Here is a 20,763-nt window from a genome sequence, read left to right on the forward strand (position 1 = left end):
ACCTAAAAAGAAAGCAGAAAAAAGTCAACATCCTTTTCAGAAACCCTTTATTAAACGAAATATAAAAAAAGACAGATATTGTCTACCACACTAACATTGGAGTCATTTCCTGAAAATTGTGGGAGCAAAATCCACTTTACATAGTGAAAAAATAAATACCTCTTGTAATCTGAAGCTATAAGCCAATGTTCCATAAAAAAGTAGAGCAATTTTTTTTTAATTTGTTTTGACAAAATGTCTGTGCAAAGAAACAAAATGCATAAAGAACACATTAATGCTACATTAAGGCCATAATAAAGGTATAGCAAGAACATTTTCCATAAAGTGACAGTGTATCCCCCCCCCCAGCTTTTTTTTATTAAACAGATATTGCACCCAAAATGGCCTCCTAGGTTTTTCCAACAGCAGGGCAGGATAAAGCTGATAGTACATTTCTACCTTGTACTGGTATTTTCTAAAGATGCTCTCACTGAGCACTGTTACATGAAAATGCCAGTATCTGCGCTGCCAGATGTTTCCAGTTCAAGTCATTGCAAGGTGGCAAAGTGGTTTTGGGTAGTTCTCCACCTGCTGAAAAAAAGCTGTGTGTGCCATTAGTTATCTTCTCCATATCTTTGGAAACTTTTACAATCACCACAAGTAGTTTTCCTGTGGTCTCTCCAAAGAACTTAAATGACTAAGAACTCCTAGTTGACCATAATGCCCAAGGAAGAAGGAAAAGGACAAACATACTAACAGAAGAAACCATAACACAAAAATATATCACATTTTGTATGGCGCTCTGATTATGCCTATAAAAATGTCTACTATAGAAAGAAAATACTGAATGATCCGATTGTACTAGCAAACTGACTAAAATGAGGCTAATATATCTACAGGACCACACTTTGTCTTTGACCTATCTATACATCTCTTTTACATCTCCTGTCTTTAAAAGCTTTACACAAAAGCTTTATATTCAACACAGAGAATTAGAAAAAAAACAGACTAAGTAATCACAGGAAAAGGGGAAATAATCCCCCCCCCAAAAAATAATGTAAAATTGCTTAGAAGTTTTGTATTACATTTTTTTTTTACATTCTTTTTCATCACATCAGCAGTTCTACACAACTAATATGCTTTTTCCAGCTCTGAGCTACTGTGTTGGCTGGCCAGCCACTGAGGGTATAAGGCTACCTTTACACTGAGCAGTTTCATGGCATGCGTATAAGCACAGGTCGAGAAACAGCCCTTTCACTTGCATTTATCGGTCTCCCGTGTGACACTGCATTGGCCTCAGCACACACAGAGAGTGGATTTTGGCACTGAAACATGAGTGTGCGTTTTCACCTCAAAATCCACTCCTTTTCTCCAGGGGTATTTCTTGACCTGCATATAAGTGCAGTGGAGCAGTAGCCTTAACAACTGGTAAGGAAGGTATTCTGTTCAGTTTTTCTTACTATTTTTCAACTCAATAATCTAAATGGGCTGGCAAGGAAAGAGAGGTATCAGGCAAAACTGCATTCAGCCATAATGCCTGCACCAGACATTTAACCACTTGGCAGTCAGAATGATTGGCCTGGGAAAAAGCCGGATATTAATAGTGTAAACTGTTAATATCATAAAAATAAAAACAAATTGCAAAACTGCTCGGAAGATACCAATTTTACATTAATTTTTGTGAAGGGTTTAATGCCTTTCAAAATACCCCCAACCCCAAATACTGTATTTAAAGGCAATGCCACATGTAGCTATTTTTCTCTAAAATTTTCCACCACAAGAATTGTATCCCACTACAAGCAATGAAAATTGCTCACTGGTAATCCACAACCCATGGGCAAGGGGCCACAAGTACTATTGGCATTAGCCATATAGTATTCTGGAAATTATGAATTAAACTATAAAAATATATTGCAATAAAAACATATTAACACCTAAAATAACATACATTAAAACAACTAGCTAAAACCTACTATGGAGTGATAACTGATCAAGGGCCTGCCAGGCTGTGCTTCCACTGAAATCCCCCTCACGTATTTGGAAGGTATTTTGGCTTCAACAGTTTTGGACCAGTAATGGATTATAATAAAAACTGAAAGAGCAAATTCCAAAACTCTACAGGAAGAAACTATTATTAAAGGGAAATACTCATGTAGAAAATAGTGCTGCCCCTTTGAATATGTTTAGGACTAGGATTTGTGCCTTCTCAGACTTGAGTCTTACCATCCATACCGTACACACACACACACACACACACACGCCTCTATCCATGATTCAATTAAACATACTTTACAAGGCATATTGAACCACCAAACAACCACCAGCGTTTGACCTTCCTTCAGGTTCGATTTTCAGTTGGCTGCTTTTCCATCAATAATCTTTAGTCATTGTAAAGAAATAAAAAAAAAAATCAATGGTTTGTAGCACTTATTAGTGTAGTCCCAGTAATGTACATAGGTACAGTCTATAAAGTGTCCGAAGAGTTCTCCTTCTCAGATTACAGTCAGGTTAAGTAGACTTGTGTGAGTTGGCAAGAACACGTGTTGGACATGTTCCACTGAAGCACGGCACACTGGACATGACTAGGAAAAAGAAACAGTTGTGTTACTGCTTACTCTCAGCAGATTATTTTGCAAACATAAAAATCTACTATGAAAAAGATCCAGTCTGTACTTGAACATTAGCTTCTCATTGCAAGCATAAAATGCAATTAGCATATTAGGAATAAGTATTGAATTCATGTTTAAAGGCCTTTGGCTATGGCACAAAAGAAGGCTAGTTTAATTAGCTAGTTCCAATAAATGTAATAAATGCTAGGCTAGCAAATGCTAGAAGAGAGGGAGTTTGAATTATACCAAATTTAAGATTTAAGACAGACATATCGATGTACATCATTATATGTACAGCTCAGATATTATCAGTGTTTAAAGAAAGGCAAGATGGGAGTCCTAGATTTGGTTCACTTCATAATTGAAGCAGCTATGAACAGTGTAGCAAGTGTACCTTTAAGCCTGCATTGCTATCATTTAATAATACTAATGCTCAGCCAGTTAAACAGGCTGGAAATCCAGGTCAAATTCAAAAAGGTTTTCTAACATGCACCACCTACCTGTAGCTGGGTAGCACATCCTTCACAGCACACCATGTGCCCACAAGGACAGAAGGCAGAATTAATTTCTTCTTCACAGCACAACATGCACAGCATGGCTTCTTTCAGCTTGCGCAGCTTTTCCTGCAGGGCCTTGGTCTGCTGACAGCTGAGGCTCTCACAGCTGTTACAGTTCATATTACTTTCAGATGTCTTGAGCGGGGAACTTGGCTCACTATGGCCACTCCCAGAGACCAGATCCACAATGCCGGCATTGTACAGGGCTCTCCTTGCATGGTCGTACACCTCTTTTGAAGTCCTTCTAATGTCAAATACATACTTTTTTCCAACGTTGATGTTATCATTGAGGAAGAAAGAGGCCAAGTGTCCTTTAAGGTCTCTACTGTACTGCATCATAACAGCATTAGTGACTGTGTCGCATCTTAAAAATGAAAAAAGAGAGTAAACATACTTTAAATACACAAAAAGGCAGGCAAATCTGCGTTGTGGCATTTTTATTTGCAAGCAGAAAGCATGCATCAATTCTTATTGTTAGTTTCTGCAATACACTGTAACTGCTATACTGTCCAGGTGGGAATTACCTCTGAAGTAGGTATGTCTACTTCTGTTTCAAATCTGCCTATATATTATAGCAAATACTCATATAGTGATAAGAATTATATAAAAACATGTATTCATTTCTAGAGCAAAAATGAATGACCTTTCCCATATTTTTTTTTCCTTCATACATTTTATAAAAGAGTATAAAAATCTTACAATACTACTAATCCAGGAAACTGTACGCAGAAGAGCTTAATTTCCTTGTGTTAAAGTGAAGAACCCTGCCATAGACAATACTCAGAATTGCCTCTGCTAAAACACATGTTGAGACTGATATCAGTAAATGATCAGCATTGTCTATTTTAGTAGCCACTAGAAGTAGCTGCTACTAGTAGCTCCATGTGTCTTCAACCCTTACTGGCCTTTTAGAGCTCTGGCACATGGGGAGATTAGTCGCCCGCGACAAACCTCCCTGTTGGCGGGCGACTAATCTCCCCGGATTGCCATCCCACCGGCGAGAATGTCACCGGTGGGATGGCACACGCTGCGCAGGCGATTTCGGGAAAAACGTTGAAAATGCCTCGCGAGGCAACTTCGGCGATTTGCCGAAATTGCCTGCGCAGCGTGTGCCATCCCACCGGCGACTTACATGTTCGCAGGTGGGATGGTAGTTCGGGGAGATTAGTCGCGGGTGACTAATCTCCCCATGTGTCAGAGCCCTTAGGGTGAAGACACACAAAGCTACTAGTAGTAGCTACTTGTCATGGCTACTAAAATAGACAATGCTGATCATGTATTGATAACTGTCTCTACGAGGCAATTCTCAGTATAGTCTATGGCAGGGTATTTTCTGGAGTTTAGTAGCCATGAAAAAGTAGCTGCTACTAGTAGCTCAGTGTGTCTTTACCCTTAAACTACACAAAGGACTGAGCTTTACATAATATGTTTCCATGTCTTAATAATGGCAATACAGTAACTCTTGCACAATTGCAATTCCTTGATACCAACCTGTAGAATGCGTGAGTCTCTGTAATGGCTCTGTAAAGTCCACTAGCAGCTCTGGTGCTGACAACTTTAAACAGAAGAACTAAACTATTCCCAGACTCCTTTGTAATTGTCAGGTATACGTTCTTTCCCGACTGAGTTGCCATTTGAATTACAGGATACGTAATCCTTAAAATAAACAAAAATATGTTTCATAGTATGCACAGTATACCTATTGTTCCTCAATTTTATTTGACAAAAGTAATTTCTATTTTGCTGTGGAAGGCAGAATTTAAAGCAAAAATACCAGAAGCCAATAGGTTGTACCAGAATGTACTGTAGTCTGCAGTTTGTGGATTTTTAACATTGCAAAATCTGGGCTCTGGCACACGGGGAGATTAGTCGCCCGCGGCAAAACTCCCTGTTCGTGGGCGACTAATCTCCCCGAGTTGCCTTCCCCTGCCATCCCACCGGCGAACATGTAAGTCGCCGGCGGGATGGCACACGCGGCAGCGCGATTTCGCGCAAATCGGCGAAAAAGACTCGCAAGTCTTTTTCGGCGATTTCCTGAAATCGCCCCGCCGCGTCTGCCATCCCTTACATGTTAGCCGGTGGGATGGCAGGGGAAGGCAACTCGGGGAGAGTTTTGCCGCGGGCGACTAATCTCCCCGTGTGCCAGAGCCCTAATATGACAAGCCCAGTGTCGAAACAGATTTATAATCCTTTTATCTTCCACCACAATTACTACATGTAAACTGCTGTACAGATAGGGCACACAGTGGTAATCCTTACCAGCCCCTTGATTTCCTGTCAATATAGGAAAATTGAATTTGGTGTCAAACATACAACCACATGCCTACTCAAGTGCAAAAACTATCCTGCCACTTTGAAAATGAAAGGATAAACCCATGCAGACAGTACATTATTCTCCACTGTAAAGAACTCTAGCCACAGACCCTTGGCTCAGGGGAGCAGGCAAGCTGTGTATGCAATGACAAAAAAAATACTGGACACTCTGAAAATACACAAACAGGCCAGAGGTATTTCCAGAGTGTCCAATACAATTTTCGTCATTGTATACATGTAACTTTGAACATGCCACTCTGGGTTCCTTTCAAATCATAGGTGACCTGTTCAGTATAACCTGCCAATGTTGCAAAGTCCATTATGCATCAACAGAGGAGAAAGTAAAGAAGAATCACAGTTCCTCTTCACTTCCTGAAGATCCAACTGTTTAGGCTCACAGCCAAGAGAACAAAGAAAGGTGGTCATACATGCCTATTGTATGGCTACTTATATAGCAGCTGTCCAGATATAAAGCCAACCGGTAGGATACCATGGGGATATTCATGTAACATTCATAACCTTAATTCTCAGACATTTTAAGCCTTATTAGCTCCCATACAGTGGGGCTTCCATTAACAGAAATGGCTGTCTCTCAGCTCCAGGGCTTTCTTTCTCTCTGAAGCATATAACAATTATTAGACTGTATATACAGTATGGCTATTTTTTATGGCATTTATAGGAAGGTGGATATAGAAATGTGTGTAGCAGGGATGACATCCAATAAATAGTCATTACATTTTAAAGGGGTGGGGATACACTGAAACATATATCAAGTACATTACAGTGAAGATGATTTAACTATTACCTTAATGATTGCAATGATTAATGATTAGCAGAAATAACATTTTAGTATTGCTGTGAGGACAAGCATGTATCCATCTTTCTTACCTATTAATGGGACTAAAGTCTTCTTTACAGAGAGAGATACCCTCGGGTCCTATGCCAACAATAAGTTTCTGTCCTTCTGCATCTCGCACAGAATGCCATTCTACGCCATAGTTTTCCAGTGTTGATACAATCTGAAGAAATTGGTATTCTCCTGATGCTTGGCTTAGCCCTTCCAAACTCTTATGCTTTGCAATAATACTGTGAAAGGAAGAACATCTGCCCATTAGGAGCTGTAATTTTGTTCTGCAAAAAGTTCAAGATACTGTTTACCAGCCTAAATCAATTAACAAATAAAACTGAAAAACAATATAAAGTAAACAAAAAGGTGAGAGATTTTTTTTTATTGCTGGAAAATTTGCCCATGATGACAGCTCCATCTGTCATTATCCTAAAGCGTTTTTTTCACCAACAGGAGATTGCCATTTTGTGGGTGCTTTGAGACAAGAAAGACAATGAATGAGGATGAAAATTACATGTGACGATCTGCCTTAAAGAAAGTGCGGAAGGAGGCAGTTTATGGCATTCATTGTGCTGAAATGGGATTTAAAGCATTTACCCAGGCAAACATTTACAGGCACAGAAACTAAGCTAGGAATATGTAATTTAACATTTCCTTAAATGCTCATACCACACCCTTGTTTATCATTAGATTTACTGGATAGTATTTCTAACCAGTTTTCTGCATTAATACCTTTTGGTACCAGCACCAATGAAACACACCAGATTAAATTTAGATTCTGTATATTACCTAGGTAAGTCACATCATGGAATTCTTTGAGAGCCTGATCCAGCCCAGGTTTGTTTAACAAGCAAGCAAAGCTCAAGGCACACATTGTGCACACTCACAAAGATGATGTGGCATGAAATCAATAAGAGAACTTTATGACCCACTTATGCAGCCACTATGTTATTGAGCTTGAATTAAAGCAACAAGGGTACAGGTTTATGGTTCTCAGCAGCACAGGAAAAACATTATTGTAAAGCAACCCCGAAAAGCCTGTCGCCATCACACTATAATTGGCAATATGTTTTCAGTTCAACTGCCTGCTACTTAATATTACTGGTTATACAGCAAGAGATAAAGCAGGGTTTTTTGTTTCATTTTAAAGTGTACCTGATAGCATCATTATGCCTTGTAATTACCCTGATGCATATTAACCGAATTCTCTAAAGTTTCTACTAAAATACATATGTTTTGTTTCTTTTTGAATTAGAAGGGTCACTGCTGCTAATACTAATACATGTAAGGCACTCTATCTTACTCAGATGGAGCAGTGACAGGTGGACCTCTGCACTAAGATGGCAGCAGTGGACAGAATTCCAGCGTGCCTTTGGCCTTAAGGTGGCCACACTCGTGGCGATCTGCGATCTTTCGTGCGACCGATCGTCAGACCCGCCACTAACCTTCAGGGCTGAAACAGCAGATAAGCAGGTAGAAACAATAGGATTTCTACCTCCGCTGCCGATTCAGCCCGGACGGCAGATTTTGCTCAGTTCTATAACATGCAAATATATTCTACAGCACTGGTTCGTTTTGCCTACCTAAGACCCCTACCTTTCTAATGCAGCAGTGTCAATATCCTTTCCACAAAGATCCTGGAGGCTATAAGTAGCAGTATTTACACTGTAATCTCCATATTCCATCTGGGCCAGAAGGGCACTCAGCTCCACTGCCTGCGCTGGAGAACACTGCAGACGACCTGCCAACAAATCTTCCTTTATATGCAAGAAAAACATGTGCCTAATGGAGAGAGAGAGAGAGAAAAAAAAAACATAAGACAAAAAAAAAAAAAAACCAACAAAAAACAAGGAGGGACACTGCTGCCCATTGTAGGAGCTTATAAAACAAAAGCAGTACACTGTTCCCCACAGGAGCTTGTGACTGCCAATTGCTCACTGGTTTTGGGCAACAATAAAAATAAAAGGAAAAGTTGAAATATGGATAACATAAATAGACAGAAAAACAAAGATTATGATACAATATGAAAATGAATGTGTTTATTTATATAAGTGCACACTAGAAATACCCAAAGCTGATGTGTACAGTTGCCAGAACAGGATAGTGCCTATTCAGTAATGAGATTTGTGGGGCATACAGTACAATGTATTATAATAAGCAAATCAATAATTTACTCCCTGCAAATTTATAAAAGTCATCACAAGTCACCTGTAAAATTGCCAATTCTAAGCAACTTTTCAATTGGTCTTCATTATTTATTTTTGATCTTTTTTTAATTATTTGCCTTCTTCTAACTCTGCAGCTTTGAAATGGGGGTCACTGACCCCAGCAGCCAAAAAACTATTGCTCTGTGAGGCTACAGTTTTATTATTGTTACTTTTTATTACTTATTTCTCTATTCAAGATAAAATAAGTAATAAAAAGTAACAATTTTTTTTTTTAATATACCAGATTCTTGTTCAAATCTTTCCCTGGCTGCTAAGGTAATTTGGACCCTAGCAACCAGATTGCTGCTAAAAAACTGAGAACTGGAGAGCTGCAAAACAAAAACAGAATTAAAAAAACTACAACCAATAAAAAAAATGAAGACCAATAGCAAAATTGACAGAATATTACCCTCTACATCATACTAAAAGTTAACTCAAAAGGCAAGTTAACATCCATAACATTTTGGATGTATAATTTCTTATACACCAGTCAAAATCCCAGAATGGAAGTAAAACATTAAATTAACCAGTATGTCTGGATTATCACAACAAGCCATTTTTAAAGAGATTAGAAGCTATGGAGAATCTTTTTGTACACAAAATAAAGCACACGAAGGACAAGCAGAGTGTGCTGGTGTGCTGTGTATATAGTGCCTGCAGCAGTGAGACTGCATTCCTTTCGGTTTTGTGCAGTGTTTCAGCAGACATGCCTGGGCAGTGAAAGAATAAAAAATGCACTCATGTCTTACTTAATTGGCCAGTATATCCCTCTTGGTCAACATGAGTTCAACAAATAGTGCTACATTTTTTTGTACCTGTAATGTAGATAATTACATTGTAGGTTTTATATGACTAATAACCCAAATCATAGATTTGTCATCAATGACAGGCAAAGAGTATGTAAAGTACAAGTCTTACAAGTCTTAATTATTTCACTCATGCTGAACAAGGGGGTGTACTGTCCCTAAAAAAGGGGATCTTTACCCAAACAAATTTTATATTTTGTTTATATTCTTTGCTCTGATGGATTGGACTTCTGAAAAAAATTGTAGCAGAAGATGCTGGTAATGCACCTGGAAGAGAAGTGACTTGGAATCTGAGAACAGAAACGGATACACAAGCACTCCTTTCAATAACATTTACAAGTTTATCTTTAAGACTGAAAATATTTAGGTAGTGTTTATTGGAACGTTGCTTAGAACTGAATTTGCTTTTAGTACGCTAAACACTTTGGGTGGAAAACTTCTTTAGTACACCAACATGTATTCTGCAGTCAGAATGTATCTGAGAGAATTAAACTAAGCCTACTTCACTAAATCTACCGTAGAAAAAGGTGACAAAAACGAAACCACTGTTCAGTAGTCATTAAGTGGCAAGTTATAGTCATTTAGTGCATGCACTTTGTGCTTGAAAACAAATGCAATTTAAATACCATACCAAACATCGAGAGAAAGTAAAAAGGAATCGAAAGTCGAGTCTCCTTTATAATAAAAAGAAAAAAAAAATCAGGTTCTTTGTCATGAGAAGTCCCTGCTGGGTACAGAACAGCATCTCAGAAATGTCCACCTTCCATCAGCAAATTATTTACTGAAGTACTGTGTTTACTCTCTCCCAAGTTACCAAGAGCAAACTCAAATGACAAACTATCAAACAGACCATTCACTTTGTACAAAGGAAAAATAAAATGGCACCCACTTGTCTAGAGTTTTCTTATCAAAAGAATTTCACAGCGCATTTCTGGTTATTTAGGGCCTCTAAACTGCACATTTTTTGACAAGTGGGTTTTGGCAAGCAAAATACGGTTTCAGGTCAGATTTGTCATTCTTTACAAGAAAAAAAGTTAAAGGGCTAGTTTACCATCTAAACACTTTAAGTTAAAGAATTTTAGAATATTAGTGTGGCTGGTGCTACTGGCAAATACAAGGCTGTTAGAATTTCATTTCTAGCATTAGCGGATACATTCCCCATATCACACATACATATTATATACACACACATATACATATATACATATTGCACGGGTGCAGCCTGGGAAATAGTACAAATTTTAAAGAACATTATAAGCGCACTCCAGGGACTTTTCATAAAAAATTCAGTCTTTATTTTCACATTGCCATCCGCAACACAACCCATGTGTAAAAAGAACTCACGGCAAGAAATGTATAAGTAGTCCGTTTAATAGATCATTGCATCTACGCGTTTCGATCCCTACAGGATCACCATCACTCCTATGGGTTGTGTTTTTTTGGTTAGCACCCGGCCGGTGTCTATGGAGTGGCGAGTGCTGATTTTTTGTGGGAATTCTACTCTTTATTATAATTATAGAAGAGGATCTCTAGCTTAACAAAAGATCAGCTTGCCAGGTTGCAGGTAAAAATATTCAAAACAAAATAGCATACACTCAACAGGATAAGTAATATTAGTTTATTCTGCAAAAAACTTTCTTACATTTAGATTACTACATTGTGATCTTTCTCAAGGGAAAAAAATATTATATTATTATAAATTGGGCAAAACAGAAAGGTAAAAGCATTATGTATTGATGCAGTAAGCATTCCCTAACACTAATCTGCTCAAGTCTATTACTTGTCTATTCCACTTTTCTAAGGTTCACATTTAAAGTTCCACTTTCCACCCTCTCCTGTTACCAAGAGCTGGGGCAGTGTGCAACTCTGTAGTAGTTTGAACTTAACATATTAGTACCTAATAACCGTAAACTATTTACAGAGTTGTACACATCACCCTACCCTGCCCCTGAAAAACATGAGAAAGTAGAAAATGGAAGCATAACCTACCCGATAATGGAAGATGTGAAAAAGGGAAAAAGTTTAGAAGTTGCTAAAAAGCTTATCTGCATGCAACAAATCCACAAACTACACTTAAAGCTCAAATGGGGACTCAAATGGCAATGTTTAACTAGTGTTTCCCACAAGCCACAGACACTTTCCAGCACAGCAATGGAACAATAATCATTTGAGGCACCCTCTATAACAGCAGGGGGTTGTATTTATACTCACGAATATGAAAGACATTACAGCTCTCCTTGTTAGAATACACTGCATTAGCTATTACAAGCCTTACATTTTTGCTACGTGTCTAGGCAATTAAAACATATTTTTGTACTGAATAATTCAAGCGTTTATCAGTCATCTATAGCCTGAAACAGAACAGCATTGTCATATAAGCAGAAAGTCCTGAATGATGTATAAATTAAACATTGCTCTCAGTCACATTAGTCTGTACCTTACAAGTATAAAACTCCAGAGCCTTTTAACTAAAGCAAACATTGTATTGGTTGCGGCACCAGGGCAAACATTGCCTTTTACTACAAAATCAACCAACACTCAAAATTGCATCTATAATGATTTACAAGAACTGCCCAATGTCCATGAATACTGTTAATATAGTATAAACTAGATTCTTTCATGTAGCATAACTATTAAAACAACAAGGAACACAAAGGCAGTCTTGGCTTCTTCAAAATAGGCGTGGCTTCAGCTGCTTCTCTTACAATAGGGGGAGGAGACTGCAGCTCCATTATAAGAAAGGCAATAACCTTTCACCTATTTTAGAGGTGGAGAGCCTTATGCAAAGAAAAGATGCAAGCGTAACTACTTTGTTGCACTGAAAACATAAAATGCTGTACTTGTATTTTTATGGGGACAGATTGTGATAAGGAATTTTGAAAACATAAATAACCAACATTTTTTTCAGCTACTCAAAAACAAATAAATGCTAGAGGCACTGTTTAAACATCTGGATGTATCAGTGTATGGCAAGTTTTACACACACACACACAGTAAAATTAGTAATAGTTATATTACATCTAATTTGCACTGTAACAGAAGCAGATTTTGATGGGATACTACAAAAAGACCCCATACTGTCTGACCATGCAGACAAACAGTACATGTTTCTGAATTGCTTTTACTAGTGTAATACAGAAAACTCTGCATTTCATCTGCGGTTCCATAAAACTCTCAGTTAAAATACATTTGGTTTGAAAGACAGCTTTCTGAAGCGAAAAGGGAAGAAGTGCAAAACAAAAGTCACTTTTCTGCACAGAAACAACAGCAATAGACCAATCAGGGAGGGGCAAGCTTCTCACTGACTAATACATGCCACATTTCTAGCTAGCCACGTCACTTGTGAGAGGTTACTCGGAGTCAATAACCTACTGTTACACAATGCCATCGCATACGGAAAGTCTTGTGACTTCCTTGAGAGACTCTCAGACTGAAGTAAAAACATTCAGCCGGCTCAGTACATATTCAGCCATCATTAGGTCAGACACAAAGCCATGGCAATTATCAGTAGTAATGTAAATTTACAGGTATAGGACCTATTATCCAGAATGCTCAGGGTTTTCCAGATAAGGGGTCTTTCTGTAATTTGGATCTTTGTACCTTAAGTCTACTAATAATTTAACATAAAATAAACCAAACAGAATTGTAACACTTCCAAAATGGATTATTTATATCTTAGTTGGGATCAAGTACAAGGTACCTTTTTATTATTACAGAAAAAGAGAAAATATTAAAAATTTGAATTATTTTATTAAAATTGAGGTTATGAGAGATGGCATTCCGTAATTCGAAACTTTCTGGATAACAGGTTTCCGGATAACTGATCCCATACATGTACAGAGTATAGGCACAAAGTACTGTTTTATTATTACAAAGAAATAATTCAGAGCTTTCTGGATAACGTGTTTTCATATAGGGGATCCCATACCTGTACCAGACATAACTTTAGATTCCAAAGTAACATAGCATGGACTTTAACAAAGAAACCCTTTCTATAGGCCATGGCTGTGCAACCCAAAATTCTACAATTAAAGGACATGTAAACTCCACACACAAAAAGTTAATCAGTGAACAGCCTCTTCGAAATCTTTCAATACCTGCCACACTGGTTGTCCAGAGGTTAATAGTAAGGCTGCAACCTCTCCTTAATCACTTAGATTTCCTTCTCCTCCTGTAACCCACTCGCCCCCCCCCCTTGGGAATTTGCTTTGATTCCTGGCTTTTGGGCATGCTCAGTTGTACTAAGTTCAGATTACTAAGCACCCCCCCCCAGTCTAGCAGCCAGTGAAGAGATGGCATGGCTGTATCCCATAGAAACTGGGTGAAAGCTGCTATTTGCTTTAGGAAAATGTGATGGTGCTGGCAAACAGAGGGGATATATGCAGTACAAATTATGCCATTTGGGCGGGGGAGACATGCCCAACTGATTAACATTGTAGGCAAATGTAGGCTTTACATGTCCTTTAAATACATAAAAAGGATAAGCAAGAGAACATGGGGTTTCCAGATGCCTTTATCCTTGTGAAAAGCCTATAGCAGGGCATGTAAACATATGCCTTAAACTACAACTCCCTGCCAGTAGCTGATGGGGGACTCTTAAAAGAGAAAACATATTGTAGTAGAAGATTGTTTCACTACCACACTTAGAACGTAAAGCCAATCTCCAGTGTTGTTTCCAGCATAACTTGTATAGCCATTACACAAATTAACAGACTGGCTCGTTGCTTGATTATACTTTCCTACAACAATTATACTATTACATATGCTACTGCCAGGGGTTGCGCATTCTAATGTATCTGTATTTTGGTTTTATGATAGGCTTTTTGGCATTAACCACAATTACCTTACCTATACAGTCTGCAGTAAACAAAACATAATGTGCCTCAAGGAATGAAATTCCCCAATAGCTTTGTTATTTTATATTAGGCAAGTGATGGTAAAGGGGGCATGGATACCAAAAGTTGGCACAGGCATGTCACCACAAAAGAATTCCAAAGTTCTCTCCTGCCGAGTTGCATTAACCTTTTCTGTATCCCCCTTCTTACTGGTAGCTGCTCTGAGTGATCGTATAAAACACAGTGCAGCAAAGAGGGTAAAAACTAAATTTTTGATTAAGAAAAAAAAAAATTCTGCACTATCACCTTAAGTTGAGATAAGTACAAGATTTACTAGAGGCCACTGGCTCAATTTCAGATTATGAGAAGCAGCTAGAGCGATTCCAGCCCAATGACACTACATCAGGCTGAAGCAAACATCTGTGGGAGGCTCAACAGGAATAACAAGACGAGTCTACTCTGAAGTTACTCAATAAAAATGAGTTGCATGAGTATTCATATACATTAAAAATAAGATTTAAAAAAAAAAACATACATACATGTGTGTACACATGGGTAAATTCCCCTTCCACTATCCTTCCCTCAAAACACTAATATCTCTTGTGCCAGACATTAAGCTATATATTTTTCTTCTGGCACTAGGAAAACATAACACACATCACTGTAGATGAGTGGTTCCCAGCTTCCTAATGCCGCAACCCTTAATACAGTTCCTCATATTGTGGTGACCCCCAACCATAAAATTATTCCTAAGACCATCAGAAATATGTGTCTTAGGTGACCCCTGTGAAAGGGTCGTTCGACCCCCAAAGGGGTCCCAACCCACAGGTTGAGGACCGTTGTTGTACATTGTAAGCTCTTGCAAGCAGGGCCCTTTGTTACTCTGTATACCCTTGTTTGTTGAACTTGATCAACAAAACATCCCTGCTTAACTTCGTAATTTGCTGGCACTATATAAATAAATGATGATGATGATGATGATGATGATAACATTCAAAATGTCTGTTGCAGCCCTAAAAGGAATTTTTGTCCCACCAGACTCCGTGGGACCACAAACTGCTTAATTTTAATACAATCTTAAATATGTTTATTGCTTTGAAGATTCACTAGTGCTTTAAAGCCTAAAGGTGACCATACGCGGGCAGATTTCAGCGGCCAATTCAGGTCCTTAAGGCAGCTTTATCGGTCCCCAACAGGCCTAACCGACCAAAAATTGGCCAGACCTTGAACGGCCAGGCTTGGTATTCTGTCAGATCAGGGGCCGCATCAGCTTGTTGATGTGGTCCTCAGTCCAACGGCGCCTAGGGCCAAACGATCCAATTAGCCCAATATCGCCCACCTTAGGTGGGCATATCGGGAGAAGATCCACTCATTTGGTAACCTCGCCAAAAGAGCGGATCTTACAGTTACAGCGAAGATATTTTCTCCATCTAAAAATGTCATGCTTAAATGACTGGCATACAAAGTTTTGTTACCACCGTGTTCTCAGGACTACAGTGTGCAAAATTGCCCTTCTCCACCTGCAGCCACTTCCCATTCATTTGAATAAAAAGTTTCTGCCAACAGCAATCGTTGGCTCTGGGATGTAGGTATAATTTGCTTTTACAATTACAGTATTTAAAATTAATTTACATTTTCCTTGAAGAACGTGGAGTTTATGTAAACCATTTTACATTTACCTCCATTATCAAATAGATAATTGCTGTTAAGAAAACATAACATATTCATGTTTATTAAGAAATAAGGAATGATGGTGCTTGTGAATGAAATAGTTAAGAAACAGATTGCCAGTAGGAATAAAAAGCTAATAAGGCCTCTGGAAAGCTATACATATGTAACAGAAACAGAATGTAATCTGGCACCTAATGCTGAAAAAACTTGAGCCTGTTTAAGAGGGAGGAGTTTCCTCCTCTACTGTACTTGTGGTTCTGAATGACCGGCAATAACAGAGTCTGGTATTTAAGGTTACTATAGGGCAAACTGCATGTGTCACTGCAACAAAATATTTAAAAATAAATAATTTCATTAGAAGAGCCCAGATCATCAAGTGGATACACTTTAGATCGGTCATTGTCAATGTTTTACTTTATATGTACATGCTAAAAATAAAAATGCACTGTTCTAAACTCCTCAGTTTAAATTCATAGACACTAGCAAAATTCTGGTCCACACAAAAAAATATTTGCATAATGAAAAAAAATGTAGTTCTAAGACACTTTCCAGTTTCTTTTGTATTCACAAACCTGGCATTAAGACAAGTTTGGAGTTTGGAATTCATTAAACAACAAATTCATAATCACCTGGTTGCTATTTAAAGCATGAATTTGTGTAGTTAAAAATGGCTATTAAATGTACAAACAACATTAAAATAACTGTATAAATGACATCTGTTGATCTGCGTTTGCAATGTCCTACTCTGTCTTTCCTGCAGCTGTTTTGGCCATATTCCAAGTCCCAGCAATTTTACCCAGAAATGGGAGCCTTCACCGGCTCTTACCTTGTCTGTTCCTGCAAGATTAGATGTGGCTCCACAAAGAACTTCACTTTCAGCTTTAACCTGAAAGGCGCCAGACCATCCATCTGTTGCGATATTCGATTTCGGAGATTCAGCCATAGATTTTCTCCTTTGTTACCACTAAATTGCAGCCCAAAGTAATCTCCTTCAATAATCCCTAACCTTTTGCAAACCTGGTACAGAGAAAGAAAATACTTCATTCAGTAATCATAATAAGATATGGTCTAGTATACCAATATATAGCAAAATAACATATTCCAGTACTCTCAGGTAGCTAGCCTTGATAAATATAAAGTTGATGAGACTATCACTTCCTTAACATAAAGTAGATTTTAAAGTACAGGTGCACTTGCTTGCAAACCAAAAGACAATGTACTAATAAAGCTTTTTTAAGGCAAAGAAACTTATAAAATACAGTAGTAACAGATACATTACTTGCAATATTTACTTTATCAGACAATTTAACGATGAAGCAGCTGATAAAAGATATGAAGCTGGCCAGCCTTCTTTACTTTGGAACAAATACTAGATAAAGCAGTAATGGTGGGTTTGTGCAATACAGTAAGTGGAAAACAGTAACAGAAGGGGAAAACATCCTAAGGGCTCTGGCACACGGGGAGATTAGTCGCCCGCGACAAATCTCCCTGTTCGCGGGCGACTAATCTCCCAGAGTTGCCATCCCACCGGCGAAAATGTAAGTCGCCAGTGGGATGGCACACGCGGTGGCGTGATTTCGGCAAATCACCGAAAATGCCTCGCGAGACAACTTTATCGATTTGCCGAAATCGCCTTCGCAGCGTGTACCATCCCACCGGCGACTTACATGTTCGCCGGTGGGATGGTAGTTTGGGGAGATTAGTCACCCGTGACAAGGGAGATTTGTCGCGGGCAACTAATCTCCCCGTGTGCCAGAGCCCTAAACTATACGGGTAAGAACCCACAGAGCGAGTTATTCACCCACTGGCAACAAAGGAAGTCGCCAGTGGAAAGCCTGTCACATTGCTTCATTTTCCTAAGTCACGCAAAGTTGCCTGCAGGAGGAAACTTCACGCCACTTCAGATTACCGAAGTGATGTGAAGGGCTTTCCGCGACTTCTATTGTTGCCAGTGAAAAGCAAGTAACTTGCACCGTGGGTTCTTACCCCAAAGGCAGTTGCACATGTGGAGATTAGTCGTCCAGGATAAATCTTTGCTATTGCGGGCAACTAATCTCCTTTAAAATGCCATCCCACCGGCAAGAATGTAAATCGCCAGTGGGATGACATATGCATCGCTTTGGTTCCCCAAAGTCATCTGAAGTTTCCTTGGGAGGCAACTTCGGGAAACAGAAGCGAAGCATATTTTCATCCCAATGGCGATTTACATTCTTGACGGTGGGATGGCATTACAGGGAGATTAGTCGCTCATGGTAACAAAGATTTATTGCGGTCAACTAATCTCCCCGTGTGCCACTGCCCTAAGAGTGAAGACACATGGAGCTACAGTAGCAGCTACTTGTCACAGCTACAAAAATAGACAATGCTGATCATTTACTGATAATTGTCTCTGTGTGTGTTTTAGCAGAGGCAATTTTTAGTACTGTCTATGGCAGGGGATTTAGGGCATTTAGTAGCTGCTACTAAGTAGTTCTGTGTGTCTTCACCCTTAGGGCCATGACAGACGTGGAGATAAGTCGCCGCGCGTCAAATCTCCCCGAAAATGCCATCCCACCGGCTAGAATGTAAATCGCCGGTGGGATGGCATATGCGGCGCCAAAATCGCTGAAGTATCCTCAAAAGGCGCAGCAACTAATCTCCCCATCTGTCACGGCCCTTATATGTACAGCACAAATTATTTTTAGTTTAATGTTGTATTCCCTTACTGAATAGAAAGTTCTTTCTATCACAACCTAAATTCTCCTTGTTGTGCTAAAACATGGGTCACGATTCTGCACAAACCATCCTAGAATAAAAGCTTTGTACCTAGATGATATACTACAGTCTGCAAAGGTTGATATTTACCTAAAACAAAAGATCCTTGGGAATAGTTACAGGGCTGCATGTTGAAAAGAGGTTTAAAATTGTTTACCAAGAATTGCAAAATAGTTTATATTTACATAGTAGAGGGTTTTGAAGCCAAATGTATATATGTATTTGCACGGACACCCATATACAAAAATGAGGAATGGTTTTCTCTTTTCTAAAGGCAATTTTATGAACTACACCTGATGTTGTGAATATAAATGTGTTAAAAAAAAAAAAAAAATGATCTTAAGTAACCTTATCCGAGAAAGCTCATTTAGATTCATTCAGTGACAAGAGCCAGGAATACATTTAAAGAGAAAATACACCGCCTTTTTTTTATATAAGCTCATTCAATGTGCATAAACACTATCTGAACTTACACAAATAAATATACTTTTTTTTTTTTGTTTAATACACATAACTGATTACGGACTATGATACTTGGACTAAACATTTCCCAGCAAATCTTTGCAATGTAATGCAACCCCCACTTCATCTTGTTTCACTGTAAAGGTATGGATTCTGGGACTTGGAAGTCCCTCTGCTTTCCACAGTGGGTGCTGCACAGAATCTCTGGAAAGCAGAGAGTCTTCAAGCTTTTTAGAGGAATGGGGAACTCATTTCTGGGAACCAGGATAGGCAATCATGTTTTCCTTTGGAATCAGTTAAATCTCTGTAAAAAAAATATACATTTATATTTATTTGTGAAACTTCAGGAAATGTTATGTACATTTTCTACATAAGCCCAACAACACAATACACACACCTAAGCAACATGCTGCACACTGAGGTGCAGGGTGGTATTTACAAGTAGAGGGACATTCTTGCATCAGTAATGGCGCAGACCTTGCACTACACCACATCTTGTTTCCTTATTTCTTCCGTTACCCACATATGCACAAAGCTCACCTCTTCCTCATAGATTTATACCACAATAAATCAACACATCTCGGTGTCACTTATAACAATAATCGCAAATGTTTCCTAACAGGTAACTGCTAACAAAGTTAATGAGCCATTGCAGTCAGCTGTCAGCACCACATTTACCTTTCTACAGAGCTTCACAAACCAAGCATGCAAACCCCACCAGGTTCAGCTGTGAATACATAAAAAACCATTTAGATACTTTATATTGCTGGCCAGTCTTTTATAATAAACAGAATAGAAAGCTGGAGCCCAACAGCATCAGACTGAAAGTTACTGCTATACATTGGGAGTCCCATTTGGCACAGGACACAGGGCCAGGTGAATGTATGTAAGTAGCCAGGTGGTATGCGTACTCTTCTCTCCTACTTAGCTGGTGTGTTTGGGTGAATACAAATGAGACAAGCTAGCCCAGACGTTTGGCACAGGGCTGATAGCCCAAGGCTAGAGAAGCGTAGGCCTGCTAACTAGGAGCACCAGGGTGCTGTTATTCTGCACAGAGGTAAGTGCTGGGGCGCAAAGCTCCATAGGACAAACAAGTATTAGAAGTGGAATGAGAGGCAGCCTCAGAGCACTGACGAATGGGAAACTTGCCTCACTGTGGATGATCCTACATACAAGCACCCATGGCTCCCACAAGGGTCACGTCTCGAACCCAATTACCTGATTGAGACAGTCTTCTCCATTCGCCTTCGCATCCACTTCTACCTCCATAACCACCGCATCCGGCCTCGTCACATAGCACAGCATGGCAGTACGGGGGGGATGCCAGGATCCTTCTGCTTCACTGAAGCCTAACAGACAGCCTCCCGTGCTGTCTCTCCCGCTCCTAAATTACCGACGACCCTGTCTCCTGTATGCACCCAACTGTATGTGCATGTATAAAAAGCGCGTAGGAGGGCGCTTGCTTCCAGCACCATCAGCACAAGGATATCACTAGTCTGATAATAACCCTCCCACTGCCTGTAACTTACTTATGCCCTCCTCCTCACCAAGGCCCGCCCCCGCACGCTTATTGGCTCTCTGGCCGCTGGAATACTGTAACCGGAGCCTGGAGCTTGCGTTTAGAAAGGACCTTCGGCGGTGAGGGGCTGGCATGGGGTTACAGCATGTACTGTCTCGCTTCTGTACAAGCACAGACAGTCTGCTGGCTACTGAGTGCTCTTTA

General features: G+C 39.3%; 1 protein-coding gene across 1 annotated transcript; it reads right to left on the reverse strand.

The window, feature by feature from the left end:
• Positions 1-1,391: 1,391 nt before the first annotated feature.
• mylip (myosin regulatory light chain interacting protein) lies at positions 1,392-20,498 on the reverse strand (the record flags this gene model as incomplete). Its single annotated transcript, NM_001017059.3, is given in 7 exon segments — positions 1,392-2,561; positions 3,089-3,509; positions 4,637-4,801; positions 6,347-6,544; positions 7,902-8,087; positions 16,651-16,841; positions 20,259-20,498. Coding segments are annotated over 7 exon segments (1,338 nt in total). The 5' UTR covers positions 20,346-20,498.
• Between the last annotated feature and the right edge of the window lie 265 nt (positions 20,499-20,763).

The sequence above is a fragment of the Xenopus tropicalis genome, chromosome 6 (genome assembly GCF_000004195.4).
Source record: "Xenopus tropicalis strain Nigerian chromosome 6, UCB_Xtro_10.0, whole genome shotgun sequence".
NCBI lineage: Eukaryota > Metazoa > Chordata > Amphibia > Anura > Pipidae > Xenopus > Xenopus tropicalis.